Here is a 20,233-nt window from a genome sequence, read left to right on the forward strand (position 1 = left end):
ATAATTCAAATGTTGTATGTAAATTACCTTGAATGTGGCGAATGCATCCGAAGCAATGTCAAATGTTGACATTTCCACGTATCTGAAGAAATCATAGAATTGTTCTGACCACAAGATTATTTTAGCAAGTGGTTCATGCCTGATGCATTCTCTAAGCATTATTCCACAATTTAGAGCAATTTCTGGAGATTCGTACCTATTTTAAAAAAAAAAAGCAACAGATTCTTTATAAATACTTTCACAAGTTAGCATTGCAGCACCACACTGCTAATTACAATTTTCAGTGCTATCAAGTAAACAAAAATTCAAAAAATTACTTATTTCTGCATTAAACTCCACTTTTAAATACTTCTATGAAATATTACTGAAATCATTGCCAGTTAAATACCAAATTATAGCCAATACAAATGACTTTCACAAACTGAGAAACAAGACTAAATACAAATATTTTATTCACACTCAAAATCCATTTTCTTTTTTCATATCGGTGGGATTGCAGACAACTGGAAAAGCAGTAAGTGATTTCTGCCTTGAAAGCTGTTTGCTTAAACACGACAGCAATTTACATAAAACTATCCATAAGATGAGCACGAAGGGGTAATAATACTGGACATAAATTCATGTCTCCTCTTTCATTAAACCATTTTTCAGCATCACTGGCTACTCTACTCTACACATCATGGGCTTCCAGCTTGAAATGCTGGCAGCAGTGTCCTCGGATTGTAAGGACAATATTGAACACCTTCTCTGCGCCTGAGTCTTTACTGCCCCTAGCAAAGCATCTGCACCGCCTTACAAGACACCTCCGGAACATGTCCATCACCGATTTGACGGAAGTGATGAAGCCATCCCTGATGGCTTCATTTAGAAATTGTCGCTACACTTCCTTGGCAGGCTTTCTTGCTCAAATACTACAGGGTTCTCTCAGCTGATTTTAGCATATGCCAACAGCAGCTGCCAAAATCTCACAACAGTGTGTTTAAGACACATTTGATAGAAATACACCTCTGTACTTGCTACTAGCTCCTTGTTTTCCCAAGCAGGCTAACTGTAGGACCCTGGAAGAAGATGGGACTGCCTTTCCAAACCAAGAACTCCTCTCAGCATGTTGCAATATAAGCTATCCCAGTCTACAGAAGTTATGTCTGTTGTCCCTACCTGGTTCTGGAGCAGTCAAGGCTTCTTATACACCTTCCTGCCTCCTACCTAAAGAATTCTTCGTCCTATACCATTGGAAGCTAATTTAAATTCACCAAAGTAACTCCGGAGCAAAGTATCATTGTGCATACTAAGCGCTAACTATATTGCCACACAAAAACATTTTCTTACGGATTAATTTTCATGTTAAATCCTGCAATACTTTCCCATTTAACCCGTCATGGAGATTTGAAATCTACTGAACTTTTTGCAACTCACCCCATAATTTAAATTTACATAAATTTCACTCAGTTGGATACCAGATGTAACATTTAAGTCACTAAAGCTAACTAAATGCCCATTTCAAACATCCTGACTTATGAATACATATTTCAACAATCCCTGTCAGAATAATGCTCTCCGAAGAGTGACAACACAGACTAAAAATTAGGACAAATGTGTTACAGCCCTCATTCAGTCACATATCAATGAAAGCATGCTGAGAATGCAGCTTCACCTCTCTGCACTTCAAACGTCTTTGCCTTCTTTTGTAAATTATTTTGAAGAAGTACTGAATCAACATTTTCTTTTGTGTTATGTCACAATTAATAATACTTTTGTCCCTCTAACATTTAAATCTCACTTCCCCCCAAAATCAGGGCTGTAATGCAGGGGGAAAAAAGAAAAACAACAAAGCACTTCTGGCAGACAAGTGTACATCTTGCATTCGTACAAATTGAGGCAAATATTCCATATTGCTCCTGGTGCTAAACCTTTGGAGACAGCACAAAACTAAAAGATGTAAAACTCCTGCTTTCTCCACAGAGGAAGTTTCTTGTATAATCCATTTTCCAGTGGCTTACACAAATGGCCAAGATTAGGTAAACTTAGAGATGTTATAATAAAATAGCCTAATACGCCATGCATGTGGCAGGTTAGTCAGCACCTCTAATTACTACTATGAACTAGGAGGAAGGAAAAGGAAAAACACAATAAAGCTTCCTGTTTAAATATTAAAAATATACTTGATTATCCTCACATCCCAGTGCTACCAACATAACACAAGCAAGTACCTCACTGAGAAGCATGGCCTTTTCATACTTCCTCTAGCTATCCCAGTAGCTAGAGCAAGTATGGAATAAGTACTCATCAACTGCAGTAAGCTTACCCAGCAGCTTTAACACAAACTATAAAACTAGTACTTGAAATAGCTGCATTTTTTAAATGGTTTTATTAATATTCGATTAACTTTTCTAACCCAAAACAACACACTGGAATTGCAATTTTCAGAACTTTCTTAATTAATGTTATTAGAAAAGTAAGCAATTCTTTTTAAACGGAGTGAGCACATTGACAATTTTTTTTTATAAATCTTATTTTAACATGAAAATGTTAATAACACCTTTCTGCTTTCATGTTTGAGATCCAAAGCTCTACATGTGCAACCATGTATTCAGTATGGCATGATTCTCCAGTACCCAGCACACCAGATAATACAAGCATAGAGGAAGAACCAGCCATCTGGTATGCACCATACGCCCCAAATCATTCTTTGCTTGGTCAAGTTTGAGTTGGTGCATTTGTGTCACTACAGGAATATAAATCACTATGAATAAAAAGTGACCAAACTAAGACCAGGGGATAGGACAGAAAACTGGAAATGACAGTGGTTAAAGGAAAAAAACCAGCCTTTAACTCTTGATGAAGGAGTAAGTTCACAAGGAAATAGTTTAAATAGGATCAAATAGTATTCTGAAAGGAAAATGTCTGCACTACCCCAGTAAGAATATTTTAGGTTACTAACAGTTCTCAATTTTCAGTTATATTTCAACCAAAAGTGTATTTTTGGTGTTTTATTACTCAAATTTTCCTTTACTTAGGGGAATTACAGGCCCCAAGACAAAAAGCAAAACAAAACAAAAACATCAAGCATACTGCAAAGGAAGAAAAAACATTTCAGAACTCACTGCTTCTCCATGAATTTAAAAACTTCTTACTTCATGTAAAAGCATATTTATGCTTCGCAGTGTACATACCCTTTTAATAGCATGAACAATATATTCTGTTGAGTGCAGATGTATTCAACTGTGGGAGTTCTTGTACCAATTTGCCTTCTGAGAATGTTGTTGAAAATTTGCGCAACATCTTTTTTGCCCTGTCAAAAACATTAGCAGTTAAACACGTAATATTCAAGTCCACTAGGCAAGTAACAATTAAACATTATCATCATCTCATGCATTCATACCGTGTGAGTTCTGCAGTTCAGTCAGCCTCTGTGCTCTGATCTTAAACAGATCAAATATTCTGTTTCTTTATACCCATTTCAAATACGTCAAAGCAGTCAAAACATTACATCATGTTGCAGCCAGATCGTGGGTAATTTACATTAAGAAGTAAAGCCAGTTGATGTTTCATCAGATACTTCTATGTAGCATCAATCTCCTGGGCTTGTTCTATACTTGTTTTTGCTAATAACATACCAGTTTTTAACTGTGCTCTTGCCTGAAAGCGTGTTTCTTCAATACTCCATTATCCTCTCCCCTTGCCTAGAAACACGTAATGCCACCATTAAGAGTATGCAGAGCATTTCTGACTGCAGTGTTAACATCCAACTTAAAACTGTAACTTATGGAAGTTAAATAAATAAATAAAAACTACAAAGAGAAATCATCCACTGACTTAAAATGCAAGTCTCACATTTTTCAATGGACAAAAGAAGTATAAGTAAGACCAGGATGCTGCAATTCAGCACAGATCATACACAAGAAAATGCACAAGGATAGCATCAGACAGTATAAAAGGAGCTGGGAATGTTCTCTTTGTTGAATATATACACATCCCCTATTTATTTCTTCTGTCAGATATAGCTAAAGATGACAAATTGGGACGGACATCTAACAAAAAGCTGATTATAAATATAAGCACTTTTCACTGTCATTCACATGCACCATTTAAAAGCCAGATTTCTGCAATTAACTTTCCATTTTGGATCGCCATAAAGACAACTTCAGGACCATGTTGTTATCAGATCTACTCCAGAAAAAGCCTAGGCAAACTTGTACTAAGCCTGGACTTGCGAATAAAGGCCTGTTAAGCAAGAACTGAAGGTTCCCTGAATGTTATACACAAAAAACATACATAGATAATGTTTCTTGACAATCTCTAGCTGTACTATAAATGCCCTGAGTAACATCAGCAAGCTTTTGAGTAAAAAGCAGGGCATATTTAATTAGCAAGAATTTTAAAACCAACAGCAATTATTCAAATCTATTTCAGTTTTCCAATCAACATCAAGAAGATTGCATAAGAAAATTCAAATGTTTATAAAAATGTAGGAGGATTGTAGTTTTACAAATGGCATGTTTGTGAATTACCATGGACAGTTTTGTTAGTGTGTTGTTTTCAGGATATAAGAGTTTGTTTGTAAACGCTTGTTTTCTCAATTACAATTCCATTGAAAACCAGCCCAAAGCAACACCAGAACTCTTTGTTCTGAAATGAGTAGAGCAGTGTTTCCAGAAATTGCTTTACTCAAACTCCACATAATATAGTCATCAACTCTCATTCACGAACATTGCCAATTTTGCGCTGGATCTCACAATTTGCTTTGCATTCACCAGCAAGAACAGCATTTCCTTATTATGCACATAATTGAACTGATAGTGGTACACAGTAATACCAAAGCTAGTTATTGTTAAAAGGATGCATTACTAAGTGATCTCATGGCCTAACAAGGGCAAACAGACACTGAACCCTGTGCCAATGGTCACGACTGCGAGAGGTGAGAGGGAGACTGTGCTAGTATTGTCTTCCGAGCAGAAGGATTCAGGCTCCCTTATGCAAAAGGCGTTTTTGGTTTTTGTTTGGTTTTGGAGGTTTTTTGCTTAATTTAAAAAAAAAAAACACGAACAAAAAAAAACAGTTCCGCAACGGATACCATCTCTTCTACAGACGCACTAGAGCAAATCAGCAGGGAGAAAATAGCTAAGTTTATAAGACTGGTAAGTAGATGGTTGTGTTGACTGCTTTGCTTGGAACGAAAACTTCCAGATAAGGATATCATTTTAAACAGGCTTGTACATACAGCAAGGTCTGGACAGTCAGAGAGTTTCTTAATTAAAACATTAAATTTGTTACTTTTCTGGGTTTTTTTACCATACTATTCAGATTCAAATGCATTTGAGACAGTTTAGGAGTCAGAGTGAACAGTCCCTGCCTGTTAATTAGCTGTCTATTCCTGTTCTACAAGGAAACCTTCTTCAAGAATGACAGTAAACTTCTTGACAAAAAAAAATGATGTTTACTTCATCCTTGAATGACCTCAAGCTGTGGTTGGGCACCAGAAGGAATAAATGGAGACCTACTCTTCAAGTTTAAGAAGCAACAGGAAATCAAATTCGTATCTCCATCAGTAATGGAGAAATCCTTTCCAATGCAGTAAACCCCCAACTATAGATAATTGGGGTATCGAAGCCAACATCTGATTGACTTTGTAACAGCTGGAAGCTAGTGTAGGTTTGGAGCGCAGGTGTGTTGACATTAATTATAGGTAACAACAATAGCTGGACAGTCTGCCAGATCCCATCCTTAAAAAGCAGACGTGGTCCAGCCTAGAAAGCGGCGTGAATTACTTGTTCTCTCCCAAGGGAACCATCATATCCTCGTGTAACAAAGCAGCAGAAAGTCCACAAGCAGGAAACTACTCACAATCTTTTCAAGTCCCCTTATAATAAAATGAATAGATCTCCTTAATGAGAGCGAGCCTGTACAAATTGTTATCACTCTTCATTACCAGGAGATAATGAAGGTTTCCTTTGCTAATAACCGGGCTGAGTAAACACCAAGCTGATAAGAATCTAGAGGTCAGCAGAATCCAGATGACGTTTCATGATTTCCTTTCTTCAGCAATTAAAGGCCATCATATTTCAGCATTCCCTCTCAGCTTTCCCAGGTCTCCCTGCTTATTTAACAACCTGAATGTTTTATGTTTGGTATAAACAGTTGTTTGGGTAGGGAAAAAATACCACTACATTACAATTAAACACAAATCAGAGGGAATTATGGGTGGGGTGGAGGGGAGAGAAGAAAGAACAGGGAAGAAAGCGATTGTTTTCTGAATGTCATACTACAATAGGACCTTAAAATGTTGTGTTTGCATCGTGAACAATTTGTTTATGAACAATACCATTTTTAAGCAACCTTATGTGGGATGGTCTTTATGGTCAAGGCTGTGGAGTGAGATACATGGGTTTTGGCTGCTTTCCTAGACAACCACACGCTTCTTGCGGGACCTCAGGGAAAACAGGAAAATCCAATTGTACTGCAATTTCTTATGACTAAATAGGGTGATTTTTCACTATGGCACTGGGAAGCTAAATTATTCCATGTGATGTGGTGACAAATGCCAGACAGCAGTTTGTATAGAGATATGATTGAATACAAATAAGTATTGCTATTTTGAAGTAATCAATAAAAACTTGGGTTTCTTTTTTTTTTTTTAATAAACAGAAAAAAGACAAGGAAAACAGAAAAAAGGCTATATCACTTGTTTCTAAAGAGAGAGAGAAATACCGGACTGTTATTAAAACTACCAGCTTTACCTTAAATATTTAAAATTCTTCATAAATGCTACGATAATTCTCTTACTTTTCCAAGTAATTTAATTTAATGAGATGAGAATGTAGACATGCCTTGTAGTATTATAGCTTGTGTTCACTATGGTATTACGACTAAGAGATCAACCCTTCTGTGTACACAACAATTCAGAACTACTCCATAATTTTTACAGAACTGTATCATCAGCATTAGAGGTATATCTACTGCAATTTTGTGTAGTTTATGTGCTAAATTCACAGATTTCATATTCTATAGTTGCTTAATTTTCTAGGTAGTTTGGAACGAGTTCTCTATCTAATGGTTTTGTCTCAGCCAGAAAAAAAAAGTTGAAGATCGAAAGGTGTCTTAACCAATTAAAGTGGCAGAAATTCAGATGTGTTTATTTAAACATATACAATGTAAGAAATGTCAAACTTCTCTTCTTACCTCAAAATCAATTAGCTGCAAGTCGGCTACTAGGGTACTAAGAAGACCACTGTTGTACAGCTCTTGAGCAAGCTGTGCCACAGCTTCTGTCTGTGGTTCTTTTTCATTTGTGCCATACAAGATTTCCTTCATGGCAACAAGGTTTTTTGAGACCTCCTCAGTGGCCTAAAGAAAATGGGAAAAGAATACAGTTAGAGCACAATGTCATCTGCCTTTGTAACTGTACACTCTTATTCTTATAATCTGCAAATTTCCATTGGGGGGGGGGGGGGATCAGGAAATAACAACTTGTTAAAAAAACAACAGACAATCTTTCTGCAAATAAGTCTGTTATATGTTATTAAAAAAAAAAAAAAGCACAGGCAAGACACACGCAATTTATTTTATAAGTTACCAAAAGTAAAAATCTCTTCCTTTTTACTGCCTTTAAACTTCCCATTCAAAAATCCCCTAAAGAATAGCAATGGGTTGAAAAGAACCTGACAAAATTTCCGTTCGGTAAAACAGAGGTACGCGGGATCAGATTGGAAAACATGACACAGAGACACATGCCTCTAGTGAATTGCTCATAGAGACCAAATGTACCCCTCCTACAGATTTTGCACTCATCAGGTTTTGTCAAATACTAGGCTCCCATTCCAGTCAGTGGGGATAAAATTTTCCCTTTCCAACTAACAAAACCTCAAAGAGAACCTCCTTTAATTTTCAGGTTATCTCAGTATACAAGAATAAACTGGCAAACAGACCCAGAAAGAGGTGCACTCAAAAGAACACAACGATACAGGAGACAATTAAAAGTCTAAGATGCTTCCCAATTGAAGTTCATCTTACAGAAGACAGACAGGTCTGACCTCTCACTTAGGGAAGCCAGTGTAAGGAATTCCTTAGTTGCCGTGATGGGCTGGAGCAACATTTAGCAATGGATGCAGAGTTATCTCACGAGTAAAACTAAAAGAATCAACAAGAACACTTCTAAACACCCACTTCTGAATCTTAAAACACAGTTATCTTGGAGAAAAAAGAATAATTACTCCTTTCTATATATGTTTACGTAGCTTGGGGGCAAAACGCTGAAAATGATCATCAAAAATAGCTGTTTTAATTATATTGTATTAGTTCTTCACATGCCTAAAAAGTATGAATGGTTTGTAAGCGCACCGATTTTTAGTAATTAATGAACCTGCCAACAAGGTATGCATACACTTTAATGTAAAGTATTTATGATCGGTAGCACATGGAAAACTAATGAAGTGAAAAAATGATCACTTTCTGGATATTGCCTGTCTTATAACAGATATGTAAAAAGATTTCTTGTTTGTACATTATATCTAGAGAGGCTTAAGGTCAGCATGACCCATGCACTATTCAAGCCAAAGCCATTCCGGCTTTGCTAAGTATGCAAGTAAGGATTTCGTGACCTTTAAAGAGGCTCCATATCATTTTTAGCTCCTCCACAACTTTCCACTCCCCTCTGCCTCCCTTTTCTTGCTAATTGCAGTTCCTAGTCCCAGTTGTCTCCTCCTCAATCGAAATTCCAAAGGATTTTCTGTGCACTGTTAGTAAGACAGCAAGAAGCAGGTGCTCGATACGACTGCTTAGATTCATGACAGCTCCTGAAGACGTAAAATGAGAAAGCCAGCTCACCATATTGTAATAGTATTACACCACACAACTGTTCTATTTCTTTAAAATTCAGAAGAAATATCTCTTTAGCAGGAAAAGAACAGGAACATCTGTCAAATGTGGAGATATGAAGAGATGCCTTTGAAGCATGGCTACCAAGAAAAGAGGAAGCAGCAATAAAAATTCTATTGCAGTTTGTCCCTGCACACTAATTTAGAAAGCAAGATGAAAGAGGAAGAAAGGCAGAGGTTTGAGTAGCTACCTATTTTAAGTAAGACCGTGGCAATACTGAGGGCATGCCTGCAATTAAGAAGAATGCCAGTGGAGAATTTTTCATACCAAAACCCCAGAAGACAGAACAACCCCCCAAAAACTTTAATAATCACACTTGAAGGCTCTCCCTCACCGCAAGAAAGACGTTAGGTAATGGAAATGCTCACAAACCAGACAGAAAAAAATACAGTGTTTCCAAACACCAAGTGCTTTTAAAAAAAAAAAAAAAAAAAGCCTTCTGGCCTAACACGAACACACAACTGGTCAACTGGTAACTTCAAGAAGAGACACCAGGACTTTAATTTATGTCCCATACTCTTCACAACTATCAAGACCATCTGAATGTACTTCACTTGAACTTGGAATGACATACGGCTTTAGTGGGAAGTAATGGTTAGAGACACAGAAACATGGAACAGCTTAGGTTGGAAGGTACCTCAGGAGGTCATCAGGGTCCAATGACCTGCTCAAGGCAGGGCCAACCTAAAAGTCCTACCAGGTTGATCAGGCTCATGGCCAGCCATGCTCTGAACAGCTCCATGGATGGACACCCCACAACCTCTCTAGGCAACCTGTGCCAATGTCTGACCACCTTCATGAAAAGAGACTTGCTTGCATTACTTCAACTTAGGCCAAACTACCATTTCTGGATACATACTACAAATACAGAAATATGAGGTTCTCTGAAAGTATTATATCAACAACCAAGGTCTTTTGATGCACTACACTTCCATAAAATATGACATTTCTATATTCCCTCCTCTTCTACTCTAAAACTCAACATCAAAAGGACTAGAAATAGATTCTTACAAGCTTGTTCTAGAATCTCTCTACTCTTCTATATTCCATGAACTCTCTAATATATTCCAAATACATGATGTGCAGAGCTATTTTTGCCATTTCAGATGCAGAATGGAATTCACACCTGAAAATATAATGCTACATTAAATATCGAGCTAAGTGAAAAAACAGTAAAAAAATTTCAAAAAAAGACAAAAGAAGGCTAGCTAGCATTACTTGCAAGATCACCTAAGATACTGAGATCTAAATAACTGCCTAATGTGCTGCCTTCTTTTAAGAGAAAAAAAAATTTCTAGAGAAAAATCAACATGCACAATGACTTCATGGTGTCTAATTTTATTTTTAAATAATGCCTTCTTGTCTTTAATAAAAATAAGAAATAAGTACTTTGTTTATTTGTATAGTACATTTTGAGAATATCTGTGAAATACCTAGAGACTGGAATAAACCATAATGGTTCATAGCTATAAAGACATGCAACTGATTCTGGTGTGACAGTCATAAGTGTACTATTTCCTTAAACGCTAAGCAGTTCAAATATCAAATACTACATATAGACTTGTACAGCTGGAGTATTTGAGTTTTATGAAGCAACACTTGACTTTACTTAGAGAAACAGTAGAAAAAGATAAAGAATACATGATCAGTCCTTCAGTATTTCAGGTGAGCTCAGCAGGCTCTGGGTCCATGGCTAGGGGTTCTATCCACAGCAGTGATGCAATTACATAAATTGCACTATTAATGAAAACATCCATCAAAAAGGCAAACTAGCTATAGTTTTGAGCCTGTACTTGGTGAATATTTTTACTAGTCTAGAACAGTATCTATCATAAGTAACAAACACCATTTTATTAATTCTATTTTAAATTGATTGGATTTCAGAACACTTACAAAAACATGCAATTCTGTAAATACATGATTATCTCCACCAGTGCCACTAGTTTATTTTAAAGGCCAAAAAATGATTACATTATTTTTCAGCAGACATCTAGCATGAAGATATCATTAAAGGAAAGGCTGAGAGAACTAGGTTTGTTCAGCCTTGAGAAAAGAAGGCTTAGGGGAGGCCTTATCACCACGTTCCAGTATTTAAGGGGTGTCTAGAAAGAAGACTGAGACTCCCTTTTTACAAGGAGTCACATGGAAAAGACGAGGGATAATGGGCACAAGCTACTCCTGGGGAGATCCCGACTGAACACAAGAGGAAAATTTTTCACAATAAGAACAATCAGCCATTGGAATAATCTCCCCAGGGAAGTGGTGGATTCACAAACATTGGACATTTCTAAGATTCAGATGGACAGGGTGCTAGGGCATCTTGTCTAGACCGTGCTTTTGCCAAGAAAGGTTGGACCAGATGATCCTTGAGGTCCCTCTTCCAACCTGGTATTCTATGATTCTATGATTAATGAGCTAAGTTCAATCAGAAGAGAAGCATATCTTCTCACCCATTACTTTCAGAACAAGTCCCAGTCTTACCCTTTGAGTAACAGCCCCACGCAGTAGGCAAGGCAGATTACTTAACCTTTAGCCTTCTTTCAACCACAAATTAATTGTACACAAGTGCATAACAAATTTAAAATTTTACTGCTTTGTAAATGATCGCGTTAACTCACAGAATGAAATCTGATCTATGCCTATGGCAACACAACATAATATTACAGTCGGACAACTGAATCACAATAGCATATTGCATTGTCCCATATATATAGTATACCATCCATTGTATAGAACTGGTAACTTAAAGACGAGAGACCAACCATGCCTGCAATAGTCAACCCGCACGGGTTAACATGGCTGAAACAATTATCCGAAAGCCAAAACAGGAGCTGTTATGAGCAGGTTAACCAAGGTCAGAGGGTAGGGAAGAACAAGCTTATTACATGAGTAAATATTTACCTTCACAACAGTAAATGTGTGCTACAAACCAAGTGAACCAGTAGTATAAAAATAAATGCTGATATAAGCCAAAGAGGAGGAAGAGATGAGAATAAAAGACAAATAGGCTAGATCTAGGGTAGGAGTTTTCCTTCCCCCTCCCTTTAACCCTCCCTTTCTGAAAAAACCCACAAGTAATGGAAAACTAACAGCATATGTGATTTTCAGAACACATTTTCAGTTATAAAGCACTTGTTATTTCAAGCTTCCCTTCCAAAATACTAACAGACAGCAAGCTATCACCTCTATCCTAAGCACAAGACTGCAGCCAACAAGCAGCCAGAGTCGTGGTACACAAGGCAGACTGTCAGCAGCGAGTCACAGCCCAGCTTTTACAGCCACTTCAGATCTCAGTTCCTGAGCAGGTACCACAAACTTAAAGAACATTTCAAAATGACCTGGAGAACTACCTGGTTAATTTTTCTCCAGTATTCACAGAGCTCAAAAAAAGGTAGATTAAAATGCAACTAGAATTCACTTTTGGAATTTCAGATTTTTACTTATAAAACAAATTTTCCAGTATTACAGGGCAGAATGTTTCATAATTGAACAAGATGCATCGTGATCACTACCATTGTTTTACATTTTTTGCTTTGAAGAATCTCTTCCATTTTGATTATAAAGAATGTACAGGAATAGACACTCTCCAAGCTTTAAAACTCTTTTCTTTCTTACTTTGCTTTTTCTTCCTCTCACAAAACATTAGAGGTTTTAAATTTCAGTCTAAGCACTGAAAAAAACTGAGGTATTTTGTTCAAACATAATTAATTACACTTTTAATTTCTAGGGAAAATTATTTGTCTAATTTTCTTACAAATCTGTATGTCCAAGTGTGTTCGGAAACTGTCAAAGAGCATCCTCTACATAGTAGCAAACTAAATAACATAACAGCAGTGTGTGCTAAGAACATGGTAGGAACTACATGCATGGTAGGAACTACAGTGAACTACGTATTAAAAACACTGTGGTACTGCAGTAGAAAAGTACTAGTTTGTCTTTAGAACCTCAGCCAGCCATAAGGTATAAAACAAAAGGGCATTTACAATTAATTTCATTTTGTGGAAGAAATATTTCAAACAATTAAATTTTGAAACATTCAATTCACTTCAACATGTGCTGAAATTTTTTTAAAAAATCTAATCTACTAGATTTTCAAATTCCATATGTTCAAGAGTAAAGAAAATATGCAACTGTGTGTACTTAATTTTAAGAAACAAAGTAGTGTTGGAAAAGTAAGTATTCCCTGCACCCAAAAGGCTGTCTTTACCACAAACAGAAATCAACACTGAATATGTACCATGCTGCTTAGCCTTGAAAGTTCATTGTTGTTGTTTGACAGGCTACAAAAGCACACCCCTGGATGAAATAGCAACAATGAAGCAGAAATTACTGAGAAAGAAAGAGAGAGAGACCGTATTTTATAGAAGTCTCATCACTAATAAAATGGAGTTATTAAAAAAAAGAAAAACTCTGGCATTCTTCTCCCCCTCTCCTAAAGGGTAATAATTTTTGTGCTTTATGTGCAGTGAGTTTTTCTATTTCTGTTCCACTACTAGCCACATAACTCACCCTTTCATCAGCACAGAATTCTTCTCCAAAGGAGGCTGGAAAGTTACATTGCAGAAAGGATAATAATAATAATAAGTGTAGTGAAAGAGAAAAAGATGCCTAAATATTGAGATATGAGCATGTACAAATTTTTCTTCTTTTTTAATAATGGCTACTGCTCAGAGCTTTGCAGTAACTTTTAACTCCAAAGTTACTCCAGTCATTTCTATAGACTGGATAGGAAGAGGGCACGAATTCAGCATGTTTAATCAGAGCTGTACCCTCAAAGATGTGACGACTGGTCTGTAAGGTATTGAAGAACTTTCTCTATCAAACCAGCAAACAATCTGAGAATCTGAGATAAACCGCCACAACCACCATCACCTTCATGGAAGTCTTGGCTTGCCAATGAAGCAACTATTTCCTGAAGAATCTCTGTATGGAGATGTGGACACTGGTGTTGTGAATGTTCAGATTCATCAACTGGTCTCCTTTGTGAGTAACGAGGATGACAGAGGCCAGCACTACCATACGCAGCTCAGTCTTGTGAATGTCAGTATTTAACCCTCCTCACATTTAACCATTTAACCTAACGTTGCCTTCTTTCCTCCTTCAAGCAGAATGTGTTGCTTTCTATACGACACAGGAGACACAACTCTACAGGCTTAGCATATTATTCCTTGCCAAAGCAGCAGCCTCACATAAACGAGGTCTTTAAAGAAGATGGAGGTATGGCATTAAAGACCAGCAAGAAGCAAATGGTACACAATAATCTTCAGCTACAGCATCAAGAACATCAAGAAGCTGGTCTGTTCCCCATTAGAGGTCTAAGCAAAAAGAAAAAGATGACACAAAAGAGCACAGATTTTAAGATCATGCCACACCTCCAGGAATTAATAACGAGGCTGAGATGAAGGAGGCAGTGCCAAGTCTCATCACAGATTCTTCAGAATGCACCTACCCCTCCTCTCCTGACAGATGTCTTTATTAGAGAAAGAAGAAAAGCAGCAGCAAATAAAAAATCCTCCCAGTCTCCACACAGGCCTGCGTAACAGGCTATAACATTTTTCTCTCCAGCAAGAGAGAAAAAACATCAGGGAAAAATACTACAGTACATTGCAAGAGACCTGGACCATACCGCATGCTGGCATTGGGGTAGAAGATGCTGATTTTAAAGAGTATCAGGATAAAGATGACAATTCAGTTAAGACCCAGATTATGGGTGCCAAATCTAGGTGAAACTGGATGTAGAGAAGCTGACCACACTCTGCTTAAAAATACTGGCGAACATGAAAAAGATTGTGACTAACTCCTACACGTGACTCTGTAAGGATGCCAAGAATGGCACAAATAATGCTGAGAGAGGATCCAAGGAGGGTATCATAGTCTGCTTCAAAAGCTAGTAGATTGGAGAGGAAGATGCTTCGTTTGCCTGTTTTTTTGGTTTGGTTTTGGGGTTTTTTTAGAAGTATTGAAATCTATGCCCTTGTGCTGAGTTTATCAAGAAAAATTTCATCTAAACAGTAACTACCCCTGCCACAGGAGTCACTAGATGGGATGCAGCTGCACACAGGCTGAACTTTTAGTAAAGCTATCAAGACTACCAGTTGAGAAGTAAATGATTGTCGACAGGTACAGATCCTGAAGTGGCAAACCATCCTATCTAAAGGAAACTGCACCAGCACAGGAACTTTTCACCACATCTTCCTGTAGGCTGAAGAAAAGGCAAGGAAAGGTAAAAGTATATCCTCTACCGACATCCATGGAGACACAAAGTTCCTCGGTTTCAGTAAGAGACACACACTGCTCTGTGAACGTTTGCATGGACAAGCTCAGACAGAACTACTGTACAGTAGTAAAGCCACTACAGTGGACACAACCACCAGAACACTGTATGGCTGTGAGCTGCTTATTAAAGAATGCAACATCGTACAGTTCCAAACCAAATTATTTTAAGTAACATATCAGCTGCCAATGGCATAAAAATGCAAAGCCAACCAACATGAAACACACTTGTTCAAAGGAACATAATAACTTACCCTTTATCAGAGTATAAAACCCAAAAATAATTCCTAATGATGCAGTTTCAACAGCTGTAAATTTATTTTTTCTTCCCCCCTTTCAATTACTGTTTAGCAATTGGAAAGTCCCAACTGTACCTTTTCTGCCTTTTTGTCAGAGATATCTTGCTTTTCTAGAACTGCCATACTTTCCTTCAGGTTCTTCACTATGTCTGCAGGAGACTTGTGGGACTTGCCAAAAGGGAATGGCATGATTGCGAGCCACAAGGTCTTCCCTCTACAGCTCCTGCTTCACCTGGAAAAGGAGGAGAAAAAAAGCATGTCAAAAATAGAAACATGAGGTCAGTATAACAACACACATGAAGATCAAGAGAGAGTAGCAAAGGTATTCATATGTGGAATAGCCATCCTTAATAGTTGAACTAGAGCTTGCCATGACAAACTTAAATGCTTGTGTTTCTAACTCTTCTAAAACACAAGATACAGAATCTAAGAACTCACATTAAGATCATTATCTTATGCTACAGGAACAAATTAAAGAGTACATTAATTATATCCAAAGCCACATACTGTACAAATGCCACATATGGGCAAGACTAACAAGGATAAATTATTCCAATTAACGCTGTCAAGCAAAAAGCCTTCTTATATTAGGTCTTCGACACACAAGTCATACGTCTCAGTGGCTCTGCAAGGACTATCCAGGTACATGCTTTTACCCATATTCATTCCATAACAAATGCAAAGTAGACCGCAAAGCTTGCGCCTTAGTTCAGAAGCTACGAGCATGATGCAGACGAGGCTACAGACAGCAGCTTATTCCTATGTCAAAACACTTGGTATGTCCTGGCTTTTTCCTATCAATATTACTGTAACTTAATACTGAAATACAGTCTCACCCCAACTTATTTTATGGGAAACAACATTTGTCACCAATAACGGGGATGTAAGTAAGGCACTTGAAAACATTGAAACCAAACACCTGATACATATCTTTTTCAAAAAGATAAAACTTCTCTTATGGGAGCAATTTTCCTTCCCCAAAAATATTTGGTTCTTGAATCCAAATACATTCATTCCTCTGTGTATTTACATATATTTGCTTTTACACACACACACATATTCACTTCTGTGTACAAAATAGAAAAGTATTACTAGTATAAATGAATATACAAAAGCTTTTGTTACTAAACACGTACACCCCCATTTAAACAATAATAAAAACTTTTTACAAGTGAAGCATACTTCTAGAACTCTAATCTAGACAGAAAAGAACAGGAAATCCTGCATTAAAAATGCTGACAGTGCTACTTCTGCTAGACACAAAAGACAGCTGAAGCTGACAGAGCGGAGATTACACTGTCATTACAAAGGAGGGATATTACCCTGAAAGTTAGTAGTTTCTATCTCCATACAATGTCCATGAAGTTAGTAAAAAGTCAACTATAAGAGGTACATGTTAAAGTTTCTTAATACCATGCATGTTGATCCTTGATTAAAATACCACCTCATTCACCATGAATTCCAAAATGTTAATCCTAATCTTATTCAATCATGTTTTAATCAAGGATTAAAAATACCAATTTGATGCTATTTTTGAGTTATTTTGATTTTTAACACAAACAAGTTGGGCTGGCCCAAGGCAACAATTTAAAGGTGAAGAACAGCAGCACTTGGATCTTTAGCCAAGAAAATTTCCATAAATAGATATTTCAGGTAACCAGCTACAGAGATCATACCTGCACTGTTCCATGCCTGCAACTGACCTAACACAGCTGATAAAAAGCGTAAGGTAGGTAGTTTTTAATCAGATTACTTTCAGATGAAAGTATCAGGATGAAGGTTGAAACAAGACCTTCCACCAGCTATTTCCATTCTTTAACAGATCATAAGAACTTTCTGTCGCTTTTATTTTGTAGTATATAATTGTCTCTTTATAGTAATCTCTTGTTCATAATCCGCACAAAGAAGGGGTTGTAACACTGAAATTACAAACGCAGGACTGGTACCCTAAGAGACAAAAAAGTGCCCACAGGTCATTCCTTAGACAAGAGAATTTTATGCCTCAACTTTGCCACATGCAGTGGAACAGAAACCTACCTTTAAGAAAAGCATGACTACTCATTGTTATTTAATGAAAATGTAATGGAATTTAAAACAATGTTTAATGAAAATGACGGTATTTTCACACAGGAATTTTTTTTTCTAGAGAAAGCTGTGAAAATAAGTACGATTTCCCCACAACATAGATGACATACCTCGAGCATCACAGCAATATTTGAAATGTTCCCGTTATCTCTCCCTTTGATTACTACTCCTGCCAAATTAAGATGAGCCCTGAAAACAAAGCTGGATTCTTTCACGCTTGCATATCATCACTGATAACAATAGTATTTAACAACTACTCAGCATATTCATCCTGGAAGATGGCTATGTCCATATAACAAAGTAGGACCGGATCAAAAAGTTGCTAGTCTTAATTCCTTGGATTATGTGTTAAACCAGAATAAAATCCAGTAGGAATCAAAACAGTTCTTTGAGAGAATAAAAATATAATATGGAATTGCAAAATCTGGTATTACAGCAACATACAAAGAAAAGAAATCAAAACCAAGAAAATGTCTCTGCACACTCATTTTCTGGATCACAACTATGTTACTTCTAAACTAAAAGACTACATGGATAACACATATAATAAAGTGAAATATAGAATAATGACAAACAACTGTCCTCATGGTGTGCCCAATGTCCAGGTTTGCAAAACTTGATTTCCCTCCAGATAGTGCTCAATTTCTTCTTTAAATTAAAAATAGCCTACCACTTTGACTTATTCATTAAACCTTCCAGGTTCTGCATAAATCAGATACACCTACATGCACACACAAGTCATACACAAGTTTTATTGTATGTACTAGCATATCTAATAGAAAATAATCAATTAATAACAATTCACTAGCATATATTTACACTAAACATTTTTTCCCAATTCAGGTAAGTTCCTGTATGAATTTCTCATAAGCAATTTAGAAAAATCAGGAAAGACTGCCAGCACCAGTAAGAAGAAAATCCACATCCTTGATTACTGAAGGTGACATTTTACTTCAAGGTATTTCATTTATTGAATAAAATGGAATAAATGCATTGTTTCTGCTATTTCAATTTTATTACTGGAAGGAATGCAGTGGCACTGCCAGGAACGTCATCTGGGGCCTCAAGACTGAAGACCCCACCAACCCTGAAGCAAAACTCTATTACTGAAGAACCTGTGCCACATCCTGCCAAAAAAAAAAGCAGGAGCAGCCCTTTGTCTCTCAGAGCTGTACTTCATGCAGCAAGGAGAACATAGACAGGCTGTTCCCTTTTCAGCCCAGCAAAACCACCCCAAGCAGCACTCTGTGCACAATAGACAATGACAACATCTGTGTGAGATCGGAAAGAACTGCAACCACCCACATCTGCAAAACGAGAAAAAAAGGAAACAACATCAAATGACGTTTTCTGTAAATAAGAACAGACTTTATATCATGTCAAATGATAACTGTTTCACATTACTAGCACCTGGTTGCCTTGCAAATTCATGATAAAATTTTGAATGTGGCTTAAGAAAGGAATCGCAGGACTCTTGAAGAGTTAAACTGCAACAAGTACATGGACAGCTCTGTGCTCTGCTGGGCTGCTTTGCTTTACCTTACCTTCCCAGAAACCTCACTGCTTTTATCCATTCGTTAAAAGAGACCATGAGTGATATTATACAAAACTCAGGCTTTCTTAGGCATGCATTTTATTTCACCAACACTCAAGCATGCCAAACGTAACAAAATTTAAGGTCCTCAAAGCATTGGTGTTACGGCCACATTTAGAAATCTTAAATGACGTCGTAAATCCAAACGGATCGCCAAACAACAATACAGCATACAGCCAAATACCCAGAGATGTAAGCTCAACTGACACAGAGCGACAGAGTGACACACACTCAGGCACACTGGGACATTTGGGCTTTTGTGATAACAAGAGATAGTAGTCCCACTGTTTCAGATAGTATATAATTTCCAGCGCTGGCAATGCAGCATGCATCCGTGCACAGTTTGCTTTATGTATAAGGCTTTATATTTTTTATTCACTGCATTGACCACATAATCAATTAATGTCCAATTTAAAACTAACGCGTTCCATATATAAGATTGTTTTTCTAACTAAGCAGACAACACTTAAAAGTGTTTCTCTGTGAGCAGAGCCCTCTTGCAGCAAAAAAAATGCTGCAAGGACAAATACAGAAGCACGATAAACAAATCCCTCTCCTTTAAGGAATTTTAATTCTCTAAAGAATAAATTCAGTAGCCTGGAGTATGCCCTCTCTTGTAATTGTTAACTTTTTCTTATTTGAAGGGTCAGAAAATGTGCTATCTATATAACAGAAATGTGCGCTACAGTTTAAAACCTGACTACTTAACAGTAGAAGGGTTTTTTTGTTGTAGGTGGTGTGGTGGTTTTTTTAAATAAAGCATATTGTAAGACGCCTGCATGACTATTTTCAAGAAAAATACTGGTACAAGAAATAGTACGGTAATGCTCATGACTGCAGGGACATGCAAAGGTTACTCCACAGACAAATGAATTACCAGCACTGAAGTCTCACCAATGCAGGTTTTTAAAGCTATAATGATGGTAAAGGAATACTAGCTGTATAAGCAAAGACACAAAAGCAAACTCAGCCTTTCTGCTTATGATATACCACGAATTACCACAACATAGAGAAGTTGTAATTTTTTTTCCTCTGCATAGAAGTATAATCCATAAATAAAGCATCAAATGATTTCAAGTATTCACACTATTCCAGCTCAGCAGAGCAA

General features: G+C 37.1%; 1 protein-coding gene across 2 annotated transcripts in view; it reads right to left on the bottom strand.

The window, feature by feature from the left end:
• CAB39 (calcium binding protein 39) overlaps nucleotides 1-20,233 on the bottom strand; it is a 43,027-nt gene that overhangs the window by 5,824 nt on the left and 16,970 nt on the right. For both annotated transcript variants that reach the window (XM_075158115.1, XM_075158116.1), the window contains exons 2-5: nucleotides 15,522-15,678; nucleotides 7,180-7,344; nucleotides 3,174-3,292; nucleotides 28-196 (exon numbers count right to left, since the gene is read on the bottom strand). In XM_075158115.1, the coding sequence (XP_075014216.1) occupies nucleotides 28-196; nucleotides 3,174-3,292; nucleotides 7,180-7,344; nucleotides 15,522-15,635 (567 nt within the window). In that variant the 5' untranslated portion in view covers nucleotides 15,636-15,678. The remainder of the gene's footprint in view (nucleotides 1-27; nucleotides 197-3,173; nucleotides 3,293-7,179; nucleotides 7,345-15,521; nucleotides 15,679-20,233) is intronic.

Source organism: Calonectris borealis, chromosome 9 (assembly GCF_964195595.1).
Source record: "Calonectris borealis chromosome 9, bCalBor7.hap1.2, whole genome shotgun sequence".
NCBI lineage: Eukaryota > Metazoa > Chordata > Aves > Procellariiformes > Procellariidae > Calonectris > Calonectris borealis.